Source organism: Artemia franciscana, chromosome 5 (genome assembly GCF_032884065.1).
Source record: "Artemia franciscana chromosome 5, ASM3288406v1, whole genome shotgun sequence".
In the NCBI taxonomy this organism is placed as follows: domain Eukaryota; kingdom Metazoa; phylum Arthropoda; class Branchiopoda; order Anostraca; family Artemiidae; genus Artemia; species Artemia franciscana.
Window position 1 is genome coordinate 28,051,476 of NC_088867.1, and position 19,888 is coordinate 28,071,363.

The 19,888-nt window shown below is 36.4% G+C and overlaps 1 protein-coding gene across 1 annotated transcript in view; it reads left to right on the forward strand.

Annotated features, from left to right (window-relative positions):
- The window catches only part of LOC136027205 (proteasome subunit alpha type-6-like), a 21,327-nt gene extending 17,373 nt beyond the window's left edge, over positions 1-3,954 (forward strand). The window contains exon 2 of the mRNA XM_065704227.1: positions 3,088-3,954. Coding sequence (XP_065560299.1) covers positions 3,094-3,834 — 741 coding nt within the window. The 5' untranslated portion in view covers positions 3,088-3,093 and the 3' untranslated portion in view covers positions 3,835-3,954. The remainder of the gene's footprint in view (positions 1-3,087) is intronic.
- The last annotated feature ends 15,934 nt before the right edge of the window (positions 3,955-19,888 follow it).

Sequence of the window (19,888 nt, forward strand, 5' to 3'; positions counted from 1 at the left end):
CTTAAGTAAGATCCTTGGGTATCTAACGTATTCAACTCATTCCACCTCACTTCAGGGTTTTGTAAATACAAGCTTGTTTCATCCCTTTTGACTTGTAGTCATTTTAGACTTTACATAATAAGCTTTGTCTCGAACCCATGATACTGAAGAGTGTGAATGGTTTTTGTACAGATGTGTACATTTCACCTTCAACTTCCTTAATAGGTAAACTGTGCATATGCTATGTATCCATATTCATGAGTAAACAGCAGGTATGCTCCATGTCTAACCCTTTTTGGTCAAAAATATGTCTGCTCTGTATCCAGTCTTTGTATAGTTGCTTTAAGTTGCTATGTTGCTTTTATAGTTGCTATGTTGCTTTAATCCTCTCTGATCAGTAGTGTTTGCACTCCATATTCAATGCCCTTTGGCTTAAGCATGGTTTTTATGGCACTTGGTATTAACCAAGTGACATAGCAATCGCAAATTCTGTCTGTCTGTCAGTCCTGGTTTTGCTACTCTAGGCACTTCCAGGTAAGCTAGGACGATGAAATTTGGCAAGCGTATCAGGGACCGGACCAGATTAAATTAGAAATAGTCTTTTTCTTGATTTGACCATCTGGGGGGAGTGGGGGCTGGTTAATTTGGAAAAAATAGAAAAAATGAAGTATTTTTAACTTATGAGTGGGTGATGGGATCTTAATGAAATTTGATATTTGGAATGATATTGTTTCTCAGAGCTCTTATTTTAAATCACGACCGGATCTGATGACATTGGGGGGGGGGTTGGAGGGGGGGACCTAAAATCTTGGAAAACACTTAGAGTGGAGGAATAGGGATGAAACTTGATGGGAAAAATAAGCACAAGTCCCAGATACATGATTGACATAATTGGAACGGATCCGCTCTCTTTGGGGTAGTTGGGGGGGGGGTAATTCTGAAAAATTAGAAAAAAAGAGGGATTTTTAACTTACGAACGGGTGATCGGATCTCAATGAGATTTGATGTTTAGAAGGATATCGTGTCTTAGAGCTCTTATTTTAAATCCCGACCAGATCTGGTGACATTGGGGGGGAGTTGGGAGGGGGAAACCTAAAACTTGGGAAACACTTAAGAGTGGAGGGATCGGGATGAAACTTGGTGGGAAAAATAATCACGAGTTCTAGATACATGATTGACATAACCGGAACGGATCCGCTCTCTTTGGGGTAGTTGGGGGAGGGGTTAATTCCGAAAAATTAGGAAAAATGAGGTATTTTTAACTTACGAACGGGTGATCGGATCTCAATGAAATTTGATATTTAGAAGGATATCGTGTCTCAAAGCTATTATTTTAAATCCTGACCGGATCTGGTGACATTGGGGGAAGTTTGGGGTGGGGGAACCTAAAATCATGGAAAACGCATAGATTAGAGTGATCGGATCTTCATGAAACTTCATATTTAGAAGGACCTCGTAACTCAGATCTCTTATTTTAAATCTCAACCGGATCAAGCGTAATTGGGGGGGGGCAGTTGGGGGACCGGAAATCTTAGAAAATACTTAAAGTGGTGAGATCAGGATGAAACTGGATGGGAAGAATAGAAACCTGTCTAAAATACGTGACTGACATAACCGGACCGGATCTGCTCTCTTCTGTGACATTGGGGAGAGGGGGAAACCGGAATTCTTGGAAAACGTGAAAATTGGGGTATTTTTATCTTACGAATAGATGATCGGATCTTAATGAAATTTGATTTTTAGAAGGAATTCATGTCTCAGAGCTCTTATTTCAAATGCCGACCAGATCTTTTGACATTGCGGGGAGTTGGAGGGGGAAATCTTGGAAAAACACTTGGAGTGGAGGAATCGGGATGAAGCTTGGTGGATAGAATAAACAAATGTCCTTGATATGTGATTGACAGAATCGTACTGGATTCGCTCTCTTTGGGGGAGTTGGGGGGATGTGTTCAGTGATTTGTCGAGTTTGGTGCTTCTGGACTTGCTAGGACGATGAAAATTGGTAGGCGTGTCAAGGAGCTGCACAATTTGACTTGATGAAGTCGTTTTCCCAGATTCGACTATCTGGGGGGCTAAAGGGAGAGGAAAAATTAGAAAAATTAGGTTTTTATAACTTACGAGTGGGTGATCGGATCTTAATGAATTTTGATATTTAGAAAGACATCGTGACTCAGAGCTCTTATTTTAAATCCTGACCGGCATTAAGCCTCTCATTTTCCTTTTTAAATCAATCTTGATTCACAGAATTTTGTTAGAGCTCATACCATATGATCTCTTGGCTCTTAGCTCTTCTCGCCTCGTCACAAGTGCCATATGAGCTCTTGTTTTGTTTTTTAATGATATATCCACTCCGAAATTTGAATCCGGTCTTTGGTGCTTGTGAAAGTGATTTTTTGAACTATTATCTTACCTTTTTTTGTCTAACTTATGCACGTAACAACGTTACTGGCTTTTCCCTAACTAATGCGCAAAATTTTAAAACATGGAGTGAGCATAAAAATGATGTATTAGGTCAAACCTAAAACAAATAGAAATTATTTTTAAAAAATAACTTAAGCCTAAAACAGAAAGAACTAAAAAAAAAGTCCAAGGAAGGAAATCTGAACTTGTAGATTTGTATATAGGGGAATTGAGCAGAGAGTTCTCTCTGACAATCGTTCTGGAGACTCAGTAAGTTTTCTGTCCTTAAACATACTCTTTATTGTTTAGACCATCCTTCTCTACTCCCCAAAATAAAACTTCTCGTCACCCTAAAGTTAAGACTTATTTGGCATCAATGCATAATTTTATTGTTTTTTTTTAGCTACAGGGGCTTTATTCAAAGTTGGGATTGAATGTTATCAATCTACTGTTTACCGAGTTGTTTGTCTGATCAATACAGTATGTTTGGTTCTTGTTATTTATTGTGTGACTGTTTTGCATTTCAACAACGTTCAAAACGGTTATTTGAGATTTTCTTAGCCATTTTCAGTTGTGACCTCTTATATCTTATTTCCCAATACTTTAAAAGACTATTGCCAATTCCAATAAATATTTAAAAGATGTTGCTGGAATGCAAAGTTTCATACTTTGAACTTGAACGTTGTTCTAATGCACATTTTATTTTAGGTTGTAATGTCACGAGGAAGCAGTGCTGGTTTTGACCGTCATATAACTATTTTTTCACCAGAAGGCAGACTGTATCAAGTGGAATATGCTTTCAAAGCGATCACTTATGCAGGTCTTACATCCGTAGGCCTTAAAGGAACTGATATTGCAGTTGTTGCAACACAGAAAAAAGTTGCTGATAAGCTTATAAATGCTGATACTGTTACTATGCTTTTTAAAATTACGGAGAAAATTGGTTGCGTGATGACAGGGATGGTAGCTGATAGCAAATATCAAGTTCAACGTGCACGTATTGAAGCTGCCAACTGGAAGTACAAGTATAATACAGAAATTCCAATTGATGTCCTATCCCAGAGAATGGCTGATATTTCTCAAGTATATACACAAAATGCAGAAATGCGGCCTCTTGGCTGCAGTATGATATTGATTGCTTATGATTCAGAACTTGGTCCCTGTGTCTATAAAACTGATCCAGCTGGATATCATTGTGGTTATAAAGCTATTGCTGCTGGTGTTAAGCAGGTGGAATGCCAAAATTATCTTGAAAAGAAGTATAAAAAGAAGCAGCAGTATTTGGGAGAAGAAGCTGTCCATTTGGCAATTGGAACTCTGTCACATGTTTTGTCTTCTGATTTGAAACCTACTGATATTGAAGTTGGAATTGTGACAGAAAAGGATAAGAAGTTCAAAGTTTTATCAACAGAGGAAATTCGTACTGCTCTAGAGGCACTTGCAGAAAAGGATTAGTGTCATACAAGATGTACTGACTATGCCCCCCCCATCACTTTCCATGTTTAATTTTGGTTTATTTTCACTTATTTTTTGTATCACTTATTTCCTATGTATCAAATAAAATAGTCAAGCTAATTGATTTGTGTGTTGTTTCTGTTATACCCAGTCTAGATGTTGGTAATAGACGCCTTATCCACATGTTATTTAAGAAACGGTTTGGAAGTGTTTTTGAAAGAGCATTTTTTGGGTGGGAAACTTTATAGTAGACTTAGACCTGGCGTAAGCTCCTGCCGATTCAGAGAATTAGCTGGGGTTGTTTTCGGAGTTCCTCAAGGGAAGTCTGACTAATGATTATTTTTATTATTTTGGAACTGTTTAACCAAAATTATGTATTAAGGTGTGGAGTCTCGGAGCCCAAACTTCGTTTTTGGTCTCAATTGAATTGACAATGCTAGCAAGTGCACAAGAAGGAAGAATATCCAATTATCAGATCCTCTACTCTCCTCGAGATTGTTTTGGAGAACTTTAAGAAAAAACTTAAACAGTGCCATAAATATGCTGCTCTTCCAATTTCGACCCAGCCCTAACATATGAAAAATGCCCTCACATCCAAAAAAAACTTTTAGGAGCAGCTTTAAGAGAAGGTATAATTAATATTTAAATTTCCTAAAAAGTAAAATCTACTTCTACTGCGACAATTTTGAAATAATTAGATGCGACAGTATTAACAAAAAAGAATGTCTGAAAATCTGATATGGCGATGGCGACGTGCCTAAAAATTCTGAAAGCAACTTTTTGATTAGTCGCCATTTTTTTTCCTTTTTTTGTTAAATGGTGTTCAGTTGAAGTGATTTACTTGGACCCATTAAGGGTAATAGGAAAACAATATTCGAGTTATTCCAGAATATAGTTTTGTTAGTTTTTTGTATATAGAGTTTTTATAATATAGAGTATTTTTTTGGGGAAAAAGAAGTTAGCTTTCACTAAATTTTTAATCTGTTGTAATTTGCTTGTACTGAATTTGGTGTGGCATCATCAATATTTGAGGACGTGGTGTGCGTTTGAATAGTTGCCTTTCCCACCATGCAACCTTACAAATTGTCCACAAACTACGAAACATAGATTTAAATTCACCACCCCCTATGATTAGGCTGTACATCTTGAACTTAAAATATAATTTATGAAACCGTCAAAATTACCCTGTAGACTCCTCAAGCAGTTAGGTGACTACAGCTACTGAATTTATTCTATCTCCATAAGGAAAGTGAATTCAGGCTAGTTTTATTACGATTGAAGATAACTACGATGACTAAAATTAAAATTCGTTCATGAATAGTTGTACTATTATTACGATTTCTATTTAGAAGAAAGTCATTAAAAAGCTGCAAATCACTTTTTTTCGATTATAATTTAATCAAAACTTTGAAATAGTTTTCTGTGTTGAAAAATCTCATGCTGGGCCTCTTTAAGGCTTCCCCTATAGATCGTACCCCCTTCTCACCTTCTCCTCTTGCTGGACCTTGTTTTAGATTTCTGCCTCTTTAAATCAAAATTGTGGCTTTGGTATAACGTTTTCAATATAATTGAGGTAGTAAATTGGCATTGTGACAGTAAGGAACTAGACTTTCTATGAGAACAGTGAAATTGCTTTAATGCGTTTCTTCTATTTTAGTGTAAAATGGCAGGATCACAAGCTGGCTCGGAACTGCAAGGTCTTTCCAAACACTTTAACGCTGTCACTTTGAGAGGTCGAGCCAATGTAAGTCTACTTTTAGCAAAATATCAGAATCAGTTATATTTTTGTATATTATTAACAGAAGTAATAACAAATGTGTGCTTTAACGAGACGGGAAGAGCGAATCTTACTCAGTGTGATTGAGTTAGAGCATAGATCCTGCAATGTTCGTCTCCCTTGTTAGTTTCAGCTTAAAAAGAGCGTCTATCTCAACTCGTGTCATCTCATTTGCAATTCAAGTGAAGTTAAGTACGCATATAACCACATTTGCAATTTTCTTGAAGTCTTCAGAGTATATGTGCGTTATTTTCTGTCGTGAAAAGCTTTTTTGTGATGCTTAAAGATGATGGAGAACTAAGAATATGCTGGTATTCTTATCAGAATATGCTTCATTAGTAGGGGACAGTGAGGCTAGATGAGACAGTTTTCACAAGCTTAGCTCGGCATTGTTTTACTATGAAAAAACATATTCTTGAAGCCTATACATTATATTACAAAAACATATATATTTTTTTTTATTTTGGTAAAAGCTAAGCAATAAACATAAAGGCTTTTTTACTGTCTAATTCAGATTATCACCCTACCCCACATCAGTGCAAGTTGATACTGTGGTAAGAACAATTGATATTTTGAAAGAAATAGGCAGGTATAAATAAAGATGTAGACGTTTTTATGGAGTACAATTCAAACTGAGTATAGAAAAGTTAATTTCAAAGATAACTCAATATTAATCACCTAAACGTTCTTTTATTAAATATTAATCTGAATCCCTTGGTTGTCTCCTGAGGCGAAAATAATTTCAATGATTTGAAGAATAAGAAAATTGGAACCTGGAACGTTATGAAGTTATAAAATAACTATCATATTGATATTTTGACAGACGAATTGAGACGATTTTAACTGGATTTATTAGGAGTTACAGAAACTCATATCCCTGGGGTAGGAAGCTTGAAATTAGGTGATGTAGAACTTATTTATTCAGTCAGGGAGAATGGGGTACATAGACTGTGAGTAGGGCTCATGATGAATAAGGAACCTGGTAGGTCTTATTTAGGCTGGGAAGATATTTATAGCTGAATACTAACCGCTCATTGAATTACTAAAAAGTTCAGGGTATCAGTTATTTTAATATATGCCCCTGTAGAACCGACTAACGGAGATACTATTGACCCAGATGCATTTTACTTACAGTTACAGGAGCAAGTAGACAGGTTCCCGGGTGGAAACTTGGTATCTTTATTAGGAGATTTTAACGTCTTGGTAGGAATAGGGATAGATGGTATTTTAGCCTAGGTAACTTTGGTGTTGGAAAATAAAACAGTAATGGCTGTAGACTGTTGCAATTTTATAGGTATAACCATCTAATTACGACCAATGCGTTATTTAGTCACAAAATGACCCGTAAGTTAGCATGGTATTGACATGATGATAAGACAACAGGCCTTATTGATTATGTTACTGTAAAACAAAGACTGGCAGGATCAATACAAGATAGTAAGGTATATAGGAGCGCTGTTATTGATGACAAAAGTAAAGATCATCATCTAGTAGTATCTAAGGCTAATTTAAAGCTTAAATTTTGGAAGAGTAACAACCTTCTGGGAAGATATGACGTGGGTAGACTCCAGGATGAAAATTTGAGAGAAACTTTCGAGGTACAGTTGAACACTAAACTGGAGAGTTTAAAATTAGCCAATTTGGAAGATGGATGGAATTATTTTAGGAAAATATTTTGTGAAATTGCTGATGGTGTCTTAGGGAAGAAAGTTAGGAGTATTAGTGAAAAAGTTTTATGTTTAATAGACAGGAGAAGGGGCTTGTATAAGAATTATCTGAGTTATAGATCATATGAAAGCAAAAGGAATGTAAAGAAAGATGAGAAAACATTAAAATATGAACTAAGAAGGGGTGAAGTGCAGGCCATGGATAAAATTGCCAAGGATCTGGAACATACAGCTAGACGGCATAACAGTGAAATATTGTACTGGTATGTTAATAAATCGAGTGGGATTAGTCATTTCGGACTAATCCCAGTTAAAGATGGGAACGGGCCACAATTAGCGATAAGGAAAGAGTTAAAGAAAGATGGGTAGAACTTTTTGAGATTGTGCTAAACTCAAAAGTTGCAGGAAAAGATATAGAGGAAAATGTTAAACTTAGAAATAGGTTAGAAAAAGTTAGAAGTAGGAAAATAGGTTGTAAAGAAAATGCAAAAGTGATACCTTGGACGTGAAGGAAGATTTGTTTTGTCAGGAAGAACTAGCGACAGCACTTAAAGGATTAAAAATAATAAGGCTCCAGGTGCTGATAGTGTGGTAAATGAGTTTCTTAAATTTGGTGGCTCTGAGGTTGGAAATAACTTATTGAAGATTATGAATATGATTTTTGAAAAAGGGGAAGTACTTACCGAATTTAGGAAAACCTTAATTAAACCATTGTATAAGAAAGTTGATCATAGTGAGTGTGGTTACTATCGAGGCATTAGTCTGGTCTCTGTAGGTAGCAAATTACTTTATGATACTTTTTAGACTAAGAGATGCTGAAGACAAAGTTATTAGAGAAGAACAGTGCGGTTTTAGAATAAGTATAGGATGTATCGATCACATTTTTACTGTTAGGGTAATAGTTGAGAAGTGCCTGAGTTATCAAACACCTTTGGTCCTCAGTTTTATAGATTATGAGCAAGCGTTCGATTATGTTGATATAAGAGCTTTAGTGAAGATCTCATCCTTGTATGGTATGTCAAACAAATACATTCAAGTGATTAGTGCAAGCGTACTAATCATGTACGAGAATAACACTGCTGCGGTTAAAGTAGGAAATGAGAATAATCTCTTTACATGGATCATTTTGATGGATTTTGTCTTAAGGAACACAGGAAAGGCAACGGAAGATTTTAAAACACTACCAGGAGACTTAGAATATGCTGATGGGTTAAGCATCCTAGATGAAAGTGTGAGCAAAATGAATAAACTTTTAGCTGTTTTGCGAGCTCAGGGAGATAGAATAGGTTTAAAATTAATTTTAAGAAGACTAAACCACTGTGGCTAGGAATAAGTGAAGATGAAAAGATGAAGTTGAATTACGAAAAGATTGATCAGGTGGACAGCTTCATTTACCTCGGTAGTATTATTAGTAAAGACGGTGGGAACAGTGAAGATGTTACAAATAGAATAGCCAAGGCCCAGTGTGTTTTTCCACAGTTAAAAAAAAAGAAAATTTGGAAAATAGGAAGATATGTCTGCAAACCAAAATTAGAATTTTGGAAGCTACAGGGATGACAGTGGTCAAACATGGCTAAGCCATGGGCGCTCCGAAAAGGGGATGAAGATTTGCTAGATGTTTTCTAGAGAAATTGCCTATGGATTGTTCTGGGTACCCGGCTGACTGACCATATTTCAAACAGTAGGCTGTACGAAAAGTGTCGTTCAATGCCGCTTTCTAGGGCTATAATGAGAGAAAGGTTTAGATGGCTAGGGCGTTTTGCAGATGAAGGATGACAGATTTTTCTTTTTGACCAAACGTCTAGGGCTAAACATAAAACCAACCGTGGTTGTCCGTGGTTGGGGTGGGAGTTTGTAAAGAGGGAAGTTTCGAATAGATTGGGATGGAGGAGGAGCATGCGGAGCTGTGTTAGCCTCGACTGACATGGTTCTGCGGTGATTTGTTAGTAGTACTAGTAGTACTGGGTTTTATTTGCATATCTGAGGTGCAGTTTTATGGCACTTGGTATCTACCAAGTGACGTATAGCGATCGCAAATTCTGTCGGTTTGTCCCGGTTTTGCTACTGTAGGTACTTCCAGGTAATCTGGGACGGTGAAATTTGGCAGGCGTATTAGGAACCAGACCATATTAAATTACAAATTGTCGTTTCCCCGATTTAAGCATCTGGGGGGGGGGGGTCAAATCGGAAAAATTAGAAAAATTGAGGTATTTTTACTTACGAATGGGTGATCGGATCTTGATGAAATTTGATGTTTGGGAGGATATCGTGTCTCAGAGCTCTTATTTTAAATCCCGACCGGATCTGGTGACATTGGGGGAGTTGGGGGGGAACCTAAAATCTTGGAAAACGCTTAGAGTGAAGGAATCGGGATGAAACTTGGTGGGAAAGATAATCACACGTCCTAGATACGCAATTGACATAATTGGAACGGATTCGCTCCCTTTGGGGGAGTTGGGGGGAGGAGGATTAATTCTGAGAAATTAGAAAAAATGAGGTATTTTTAACTTACGAAGGGGTGATCGGATCTTAAGGAAATTTCACATTTAGAAGGACCTCGTAACTCATATCTCTTATTTTAAATCCTGACCAGATCCAGTGGCATTGAGGGGGGGACCAGAAATCTTGAAAACGCTTAAAGCGGAGAGATCAGGATGAAACTTGGTGGGAAGAATAAGCACAAGTCCAAGATACGTGACTGACATAACCGGACCAGATCCACTCTCTTTGGTGGAGGTTGAGGTGAGAGTAATTCGGAAAAATTAGAAAAAATGAGGTATTTGCAACTTACGAATGGGAAAGTAAAACAGTTCAAAATAGGGATGAAACCTTTTAATTGATAGTGAACGGATATAAAATTATTTAACTGGATATTTCGAACACGTACAGTGTTCATCATCAGCAGTAAATGTTTTACTGCTGATGATGAACACTGTATATGTGTTCGAAATATCCAGGTAAATAATTTTATATCTGTTCACTGTCAATTAAAAGGTTTCATCCCTATTTTGAACTGTTTTACTTTCGTCATGGAAAGGCAGTGTAGTCTTCGAAGTTATCTACGAATGGGTGATCAGATCTTAATGAAATTTGATATCTAAAAGGATCTTGTGCTTTAGAACTCTCATTTTAAATCCCGACTAGATATGGCGACATTGGGGGGAGTTGGAGGGGGAAACCGGAATTCTTGGAAAACGTGAATACCGAGGTATTTTACGAATAGGTGATCGGATGTTAATGAAACTTGATATATAGAAGAATCTCATGTCTCAGATGCTCCATTTTCAATTCGAATCAGATCCGGGGACATAGAAGGCTGGAGGGGGGGGGGAACCAGAAATCTTTGTAAACGCTTATGGGTTGAGAGATCGGGATGAAACTTAATGGGAGGAAAAATATAAGTTATAGATACGAGATTGACATAATTGGAAAGGATCTGTTCTCTTTGGGGGAGCTGGGGGTTGTTAACTTGGAAAAATGAGAAAAGTTGAGGCATTTTTAACTTAAGAACGGGTGGCCGAATCTTAATGAAATTTGATATTTAGAAGGAACCCATGTCTCAGAGCTCTTGTTTCAAATCCCGACCAGATTTGTTGACATTGGGGGGAGTTGGAGAGGAAAACCGGAAATCTTGGAAAACGCTTATAAATGTCATAGATGCGTGATTGACATAACCGGACTCGATCCGCTCTCTTTGGGGGAGTTAGGGGCTGGGGTTTTTTACTTTGGCAAGTTTGGTGCTTCTGGACGTGCCAGGAACGATGAAAATTGGTAGGCGTGTCAGGGAGCTGCACACATTGACTTGATTAAGTCGTTTTCCCCGATTAGATCATCGTAGGGGCTGAAGGGAGAGGAAAAATTAGAAAATTGTGGTATTTTTAACTTACGAGTGGGTGATCGGATCTTAATGAGTTTTGATATTTCAAATGACCTCGTGACTCAGAGCTCTTATTTTAAATCCAGACAGGTATTAAGCCTCTGATTTTCCTTTTAATGTAATCTGTTGATTCTTAGAATTTCGCTAGAGCTCATACCAATATGAGCTCTTGGCTCTTCCGACCTCATCACAAGTTTCATATGAGCTCTTAGCTCTTGTTACATGTGTACAATTTCTTATCCTCTCCATCCGCAAAATATGCCCATTTTTTATTTATATGCCCATAACTCAGAATACTGCTTCGAATGAACCAAGCACAGATCATCTTCTTCTTCCTCAGATTTTGATTCTTTCTTTGGTTTTTATCTTATTGATATTAGTTTCTTTTTGTTTTATAGGTGACAATCATTTCTTCAATCTTGTCTTTCACACATATGGACTTTTTATTTGATTTTCAGCCTTTAATAGTCTCTTTCCTTTTTGCTTCGATTCTTTCTCTAATCTTTCCTTAACAGGCATACTCATTAAAATTGCTCTCCTCAGAGGCTGTTTTCTTTCACACCTATGGTTTTTTTGCCAGCTTGGGAAACAAGCGAATGTATACTGTACTCACAATTCCTGTTATAGTTTCAGCCCCTATGAGGTTGGCTGGAGGGCCTGTTTTGAAGTTAATGGACCAGGAGAAGAGGTGTGTGCATCAATGATCTTTCCAGTGATCTTAATTAACCTATACTGGCCTGTCTGTGACAGAAGTCAGAAGAAAGTCAGCTTCTGTAAATATTTGGGGAAAATATGATACAAACTCAGATCCTTCAAATACCGAAATTATGTTCTTGGGCGTGATAGTGTTAGGAAGAACGGTTTTACATACTTTAGGAATAACGTAAGGTTGTAACAGTCTTGCTTGGTCTATTGCTACTATAACATCCAGGCATCTATTGCTGCAAAAAATAACTTTTTGAAATACCATAAGATAGATATGTCGAACGGTTGCAAGTGGTGTGAATTATGTGATGGGAACAACAATATGACAGTACCATTGTCCCTACAAAAGTCCAACATGTCAACTGAGAATTGAGAATCATGGTTGTCTAATAGTACCAGACATGAATTGTCTTTTGATGACTGGACATGGCTATGGAAATGTTTCGTGAACTTGTAATAATAATCACCTGTCTTCCACCTTGTTGAATATTGAGTACCAATAAAACAAAATGGGCTATTTGTAATAAAGTGCTCCTTAAAAAACCCGGGGAAATGTGAAAATCAATGGAAGGCTGTTTCTGATTGCGTTTACAGCCAACACCGTAGTGTCAGTCTGACCCCTCTCAGCTGATGTCGCTTTTCCAACTATGTGTACCCTTTCTCGGCTACAGTTTTATTGGGTTGTTGGACAGTCTGAACACCTGTCTCAATAACATTCCAAATGTCCCTAAACTTTTGTTGATCCCATTTTAATTTGTTGAAAAAAAATATCAATATTTGACTTCTTGAAACTTGTGGCTCGGCGAAGGCTATTTGCAACATGTTCTGTAATGGATAGCTGATAGTGCCTCTTCATGATTGAATTGAACCATTATCGTCTGGTGTATTGGTGGTTTATCTAAGCGTCGAGAACTGATACCCTTGAGTGGTTAGCCATGGCTAGTTCATACTCTAGTGCTTTAATGTTATAAGGCATCCAGACCATAATATGTCTTTGGTGAGTATATGACGTAGTGTCTAGGCTGTTCTTCCAGTTCATCACCTGACATTTGGCTTAGCACAACCTATTGTGAGTTTCTTGTCATCTGATTTAGCTTTATTTTAAATGAATCGAAAAAAGTAGTTTAGTCGATTTCGCAAGCTATAACTGTCTTCCTTAAAATCATTGTCTTTACTTTAACAGCTTCATATGCTTTTCCAAATGGCTGTATCAGTGTTTCGCCCCTATCCATCTTCCTCTTGTAGGTTTACACCATGATCAGAAATTGAAAATATATAAATACCATAAAATTTAGGCTAGGGCTTGTTGATAAACTGTTTCAGTCTGCCCTCAACCTGTTGTATCAACTTGCCCGAGGTGATTGTTTAAACTAACATACCTTCAAAACCAATAGTTTGCTAATCAACGCTAAATCAATTTGCTCACTGAATAAAGTGTGGTGGTAGTTGATGGGTTTCGTCAAAAAGTAACACCACTTTTCATTGAAACACAAATTGTCATAGGAAAATAAACTTCGTTTTTTTTTTCTTTTGTTTTTAGTAGTTTGAAAATTGATTTTATATCGGTAAGAAAAGGTCATCCAATTTGTATTTAAAATAAAGCCCCAAAGGAATATGTTTCATGAAAGTGTACCTATTTATTCAAATCCTCAGGGCATATAGAACTAAAAATTAATTTCCTCCTTAAAAGCCTTTGAAGAAAACCTTTAATCAGAAAACAACTGGAAATTCGGCTAATTCTTAGTAAGGATCCTCTTAAAAAATTTACATGATAGACATCCATTCGAAAGCTAAAACTGTTCTATTGGGTGGAATTTTTTTTTTGATAAACTTTTGGAAGCTTCGCTAACACAGGAATAATTACGGCAAACACATGCTGTACGCATTAACATAAAAATAAATGATCAAAAACTTTAAATACAGGAAATCAACATCTTCATTGATCTTGTCCAATTCCAAAATATGGGCTATTCTGAAGACATGTCAATAAACTCCACCTTTAATTTTTCTTTTTTCGCCGTTAAAGCGCTTATTGACACTTAACCTTGCACCTTTGTATAGACCTCTCTCAATCATCAAAAGAATTTTAGCCATTGAAGAGTAAATACTAGTTTCCTTTGTTCGTTGTTCCAAGTGAGGGTGTTCGTCAATCTCGACACCTGCAGGGTTGCTATCGGGTGACCCAAAAATCACTAGATTTTAGTGATCTTTGTTTGGTTTAGTGGTTTTCTTCAATAATCTTGTGATTTATGTGTAAATTTAGTGATTTTTTGTTTAGGTAATGTAAAAAAAAATCACTAGATATAGTGATAAATCACTAGGGGTGGCAACACTGCTCATAGGTTAGTTTCTTGCCAGTAACTGAAAACGCATCTTGATTTTGCCTTGGTTTTCTAGGTTGCCATTGCGACTTTATCTACAATTGGTCTTCTCATTGCTTATAACGTGCTTAAGCCCAAGAAGCAGAAGACTGCATCTCAGTGAAATTGTATTTCTGTTATATAGACCCTAAAATAAATGAAATATAAATATGTTGCCTTGTTTCCATTCTCCTGAAATTCACGGTATTGTCTACCCTCTGCGATAGGCCACGTCAAAATTATAACAGAACGCAATTTCTTCCTTGGATGTAATTGGAGGCACTACATGGAAATGAGAGATGTAGGAAGAAAACGTCCAGGGATAATTTCTGATACTACTAAAGCTGTTTTCGCTAAGTGGATTATAGTCAATACTCTGTCTGGGTGCGCCACATTTGGGAAAAGTATTTAATTTTATAAATGTCTTTTATAACCTTCATATTCATAACTTCATATCATTACATTTCAATGTAAATATTTTTAGATCATATTTCGAGGTTTGAGGCGGGGGACCTGGACTAATCCTTCTCTCTTCCGCTGGTAACACCATTGCTCGCTCTATATAGTAACATTGCTTGTTGGAAATATCTAAACAAAATTCAATCCAAAAACATTACTTTATGGAATAAGATTGTCTTTTACGTGGCATCCATAAAAATGTAGTTATACGATGACCATAATAAGTACCAAGCCTGTAGTCCCTTGATTATGAAAATTTAAAAAAAATCATTTCTTATATAAAATCATTTATAGAAAAAATTATTTTATTTATAGAATGTAGTTCAGTCTATAAATTTGTCTTGTGTATAGGAAGTGACGATAGCTTCCGATACTAAATAGTGGAGTATCGGATACCTAATGCTTCTTCTTCAAAACTTTGAGTGACAATTCTACGATTATACAACTCGGTGGTCCAGAATCAAAACACATACTGAGCCTTTTTCAACGTTAAGAATGAAATGCATATATTGATCAGTGAGTCTAACGGAGTGCTAAATATCCCTTTTGATTTTCCCGGCTCACAACTTAATGATTGGACGGTTTTCCAGTTTAGAACTCAATATTAGCGATAGCACGATTTATAGAGAATAGGAGTCCAAATCGAAACATTTTTTGCTACTGTCAAAACGATTCTACAGTCAAGTTTATTTATACTTATAAAAGAACGTTATTTAATTGCATTCTATATTTCCATTTATGTTGCAAATCAACTCATGACTTGGCCTTTGGGAGAGTCTCTGGTAGAAGACAAGTAGTTTTATTATAATACTAGCTGTTGGGGTGGCGCTTCGCGCCACCCCAACACCTAGTTGGTGGGGGCGCTTCGCGCCCCCCCCAAGCCCCCCCGCGCGCGTAAGTCGTTACGCGCCATAATAGTTACGCGCCATTGTAGTTGTGTCCCTATGTCCCACCTGTGAATATAGATAGATATATATATATATGGTTTTAACTACGTAAAACTTGCGAATATACAACATTCTTTGCTGTCCCATTGTCTTTGCATATAAATAGATTGTCAGGTTTACCGACTCTTGAACATGCAACATATAATGGTCCATGGGAAAACAATCTGTATTCAGATCTATACCTCATGATTCTAATGATTGCCCTTGAGCTTTGTTGATGGTGATTGCTAATCGACCATTCCCTGTCCCGGTGTCCCGGTCGTCATTTACATCCCCCTGTTTCCTCCGGTGTCCCCGTTGTAGTTGTGTCCCGGTCGTCATTTATATTCCCTGTGTCCCGGTCGTCATTTGTATCCCGGTGTCCCGGTCTGTATATACATTCGTTTTTTAGTTTTGTTTTTCTCCTTTATTTTTTTCCTTTTTTTTTCTTTTTTAGTTTATTTAGATTTTTAGATTTTTTAGTTTTTTTATTAGTTTTTAGTTTTTTTTTCTTTTTAGTTTTTTTGTAGTTTTTACCTTCTTTTTAGTTTTGTTAATTTTTTTTTTTACTTATGTCCTGGTCGTCATTTATACTCCCTATGTCCCGGTGCTTTGTTGATTGCTAATCGAACATTCCTTTTGTCCTGGTCGCTTTCTCTTTGAGTGTCGTCATTTATTTTTTTCTTTTTTAGTTCTTTTAGTTTTTACCTTTTTTAGTTTTTTTTAGTTTTTTAGATGAAAATTTTTTTTAGTTTTTTCCTTTTTTTCTTTTTAGTTTTTTATTGGTTTTTACCTTTATGTTAGCTTATTTTTCAGTTTTTTCCTTTTTTTTATTAGTTTTTAGTTTTTTTGTAGTTTTTGCCTTTTTTTAGTTTTTTCAGTTTTTTTTTAGTTTTTTATTGGTTTTTACCTTTATTTTAGCTTATTTTTCAGTTTTTTCCTTTTTTTAGTTTTTTTTAGTTTTTAGTTTTTTTAGTTTTTTACCTTTTTTTAGTTTTTTTAGTTTTTTTAGTTTTTTAGCTTTTTTATTTTTTTTTATTAGTTTTTAGTTTTTTTTGTAGTTTTTGCCTTTTTTTTAGTTTTTTTAGTTTTTTAGCTTTTTTATTAGTTTTTAGTTTTTTTTGTAGTTTTTGCCTTTTTTTAGTTTGACAACTTATTTTTATATATATAGATAGTTTTTTTTTTTTACTTATGTCCTGGTCGTCATTTATACTCCCTGTGTCCCGGTGCTTTGTTGATTGCTAATCGAACATTCCTTTTGTCCTGGTCGCTTTCTCTTTGAGTGTCGTCATTTATTAGTTTTTTCCTTTTTTTCTTTTTAGTTTTTTATTGGTTTTTACCTTTATTTTAGCTTATTTTTCAGTTTTTTCCTTTTTTTTAGTTTTTTTTTATTTTTTATTTTTTTTAGTTTTTTACCTTTTTTTAGTTTTTTTAGTTTTTTTAGTTTTTTAGCTTTTTTACTTTTTTTATTAGTTTTTAGTTTTTTTTTGTAGTTTTTGCCTTTTTTTAGTTTTTTCAGTTTTTTTTTTAGTTTTTTATTGGTTTTTACCTTTATAGTTTTTTTAGTTTTTTAGCTTTTTTATTTTTTTTATTAGTTTTTAGTTTTTTTTGTAGTTTTTGCCTTTTTTTAGTTTTTTCAGTTTTGCCTTCACCTGATCCAGTTTTTTCAGGTGACGTCACCTGACACATCCACACATCCACAGACAGACAACTTATTTTTATATAGATAGATAAAAGTTAATTACTTTTTAGTGAATGACGTAAACCCTGTCTTAATAAACATCATTTCATGCGTCTCTGGACTTCCGTAGCATAAAAATTCAGCATTTTCTATGTAATTTAAGTTGCAGCGCCATGCTTATCTTTTGTTTTAGATTTTCAGAAAGGTATGTATTATTATTTTGAGCTTCAAATTAAGCAGGTCACCCCCGAATGGGGTGGGAGGATGTTCTAATGAAAAATTAGGTGAAATTGGAACTTCTTGGGAGGGTGTAAAGATGGAGGCGTTGGTTTGGCTTGGTGCTGCAGTGAGTTGTTAGCAGTAGTAGTAGTTGATGGTCGTTTGGACAAACCCCAAAGGAGTCAATTTTATGTACGACGATTTGCGCGCGTATGACGACTATTGGGAACAAAAATGATTTTTATCCCCCGTGTGGGGATAAAAATAGCAAGAATATACTGGCGGTGGTATATCACGTTTTCAGACAGATCTTCATTAACGTAGGGCATTTGTTGTTCTTCAGATTAAAAATATCCGCATCCTTTGTCTGAGAAGGTAAGAGAGCCAGATCGTTAAGACGACTGGGTGGTAGTTGGCGGTTGGTGACAAATTGATCCCCTTTGATACTTTAATCAGAGTACGACTCTGACTACTAAGCTTACAGGTGCGTTTTGAGTACAGAACTGTGATATTGTATTGGAACGTCAGGATTAAGCTGGCAATAGGTCAAAGGCTTAAATTTGTTTAGTATTCCAGGCTCATTAACAGTGAATTGGGTAAAAGGTAAACGGTCAATCGGTAAATTTGGCCAGCTCCAACTACAACTATCTGGTAAGGTTCTTATTTTCACTTCCTCTTCGGACATACCATTAAACCTATCATGTCTCCACTGCTATTTGTAATTTTCAGACTTCTTATATTTTTGCTTCATCAGGACATCTCGTGGTGCAACAGTCATTCCTAATTCGTCTACTGGACTGAAAATTAAAGATAAATACAAATGAGCATGAAAGAAGTTAAGTAGAATTTACGTTTATACTCGCAGCAAGTAGGGGATGAATTGAGCATTAATCCCCAGCAAAAATTGTCTGAACAGATCTAGGTGTGAAAGGGCGTTTTATGGCACTTGGTATTAACCAAGTGACATATAGCAATCGCAAATTCTGTCGGTCCCGGTTTTGTTACTTTAGGCACTTCCAGGTAAGCTAGGACGATGAAATTTGGCAAGCGTATTAGGGACCGGACCAGATTAAATTAGAAATAGTCGTTTTCCCGATTTGACCATCTGAGGGGGAGTGAGGGGCCGGTTAATTCGGAAAAAATAGAAAAAATGAAGTATTTTTAACTTATGAGCGGGTGATGGGATCTTAAAGAAATTTGATGTTTGGAATGATATTGTGTCTCAGAGCTCTTATTTTAAATCCCGACCGGATCTGATGACATTGGGGGGAGTTGGGGGGGGGAAACCTAAGAGGTATATAGAGGTATTTTTAACTTACGAACGGGTGATCAGATCTCAATGAAATTTGATATTGTGTCTTAGAGCTCTTATTTTAAATCCTGACCGGATCTGGTGACATTGGGGGGAATTTTTTTTTTGGGGGGGGGAACCTAAAACTTGGAAAACACTTAGAGTGGAGGGATCGGGATGAAACTTGGTGGGGAAAATAAACACAAGTCCTAGATAGATGATTGACATAAACGGAACGGATCCGCTCTCTTTGGGGTAGTTGGGGGGGGGGTTATTTCTGAAAAATTAGAAAAAATTAGGTATTTTTAACTTACGAACGGGTGATCGGATCTCAATGAAATTTGATATTTAGAAGGATATCGTGTCTCAGAGCTATTATTTTAAATCCCGACCGGATCTCGTGACATTGGGGGGGGAGAGTTAGGAGGGGGAAACCTAAAACTTGTTAAACACTTAGAGTGGAGGGATCGGAATGAAACTTGGTGGGAAAAATAAGCACAAGTGCTAGATACATGATTGACATAACCGGAACGGATCCGCTCTCTTTGGGGTAATTGGGGGAGGGGTTAATTCTGAAAAATTAGAAAAAATGAGGTATTTTTAACTTACGAACGGGTGGTCGGATCTCAATGAAATTTGATATTTAGAAGGATATCGTGTCTCAAAGCTCTTATTTTAAATCCTGACCGGATTTGGTGACATTGGGGGAAGTTTGGGGTGGGGGAACCTAAAATCATGGAAAACGCTTAGATTGGAGGGATCGGGATGAAACTTGGTGGAAAAATAAGCAGATGTCTTACATACGTGATTTACATAATTGGAACGGATCCGCTCTATTGGGGGGGGGGGGTTATTTCTGAAAATAAGAAAAAATTACGTATTTTTAACTTACGAATGAGTGATCGGATCTTCATGAAACTTCATATTTAGAAGGACCTCGTAACTCAGATCTCTTATTTTAAATCTCAACCGGATCAAGCGTAATTTGGGGGGGGGGCAGTTGGGGTAACCGGAAATCTTAGAAAATACTTAAAGCGGTGATATCAGAATGAAACTGGATGGGGAGAATAGAAACCTGTCTAAGATACGTGA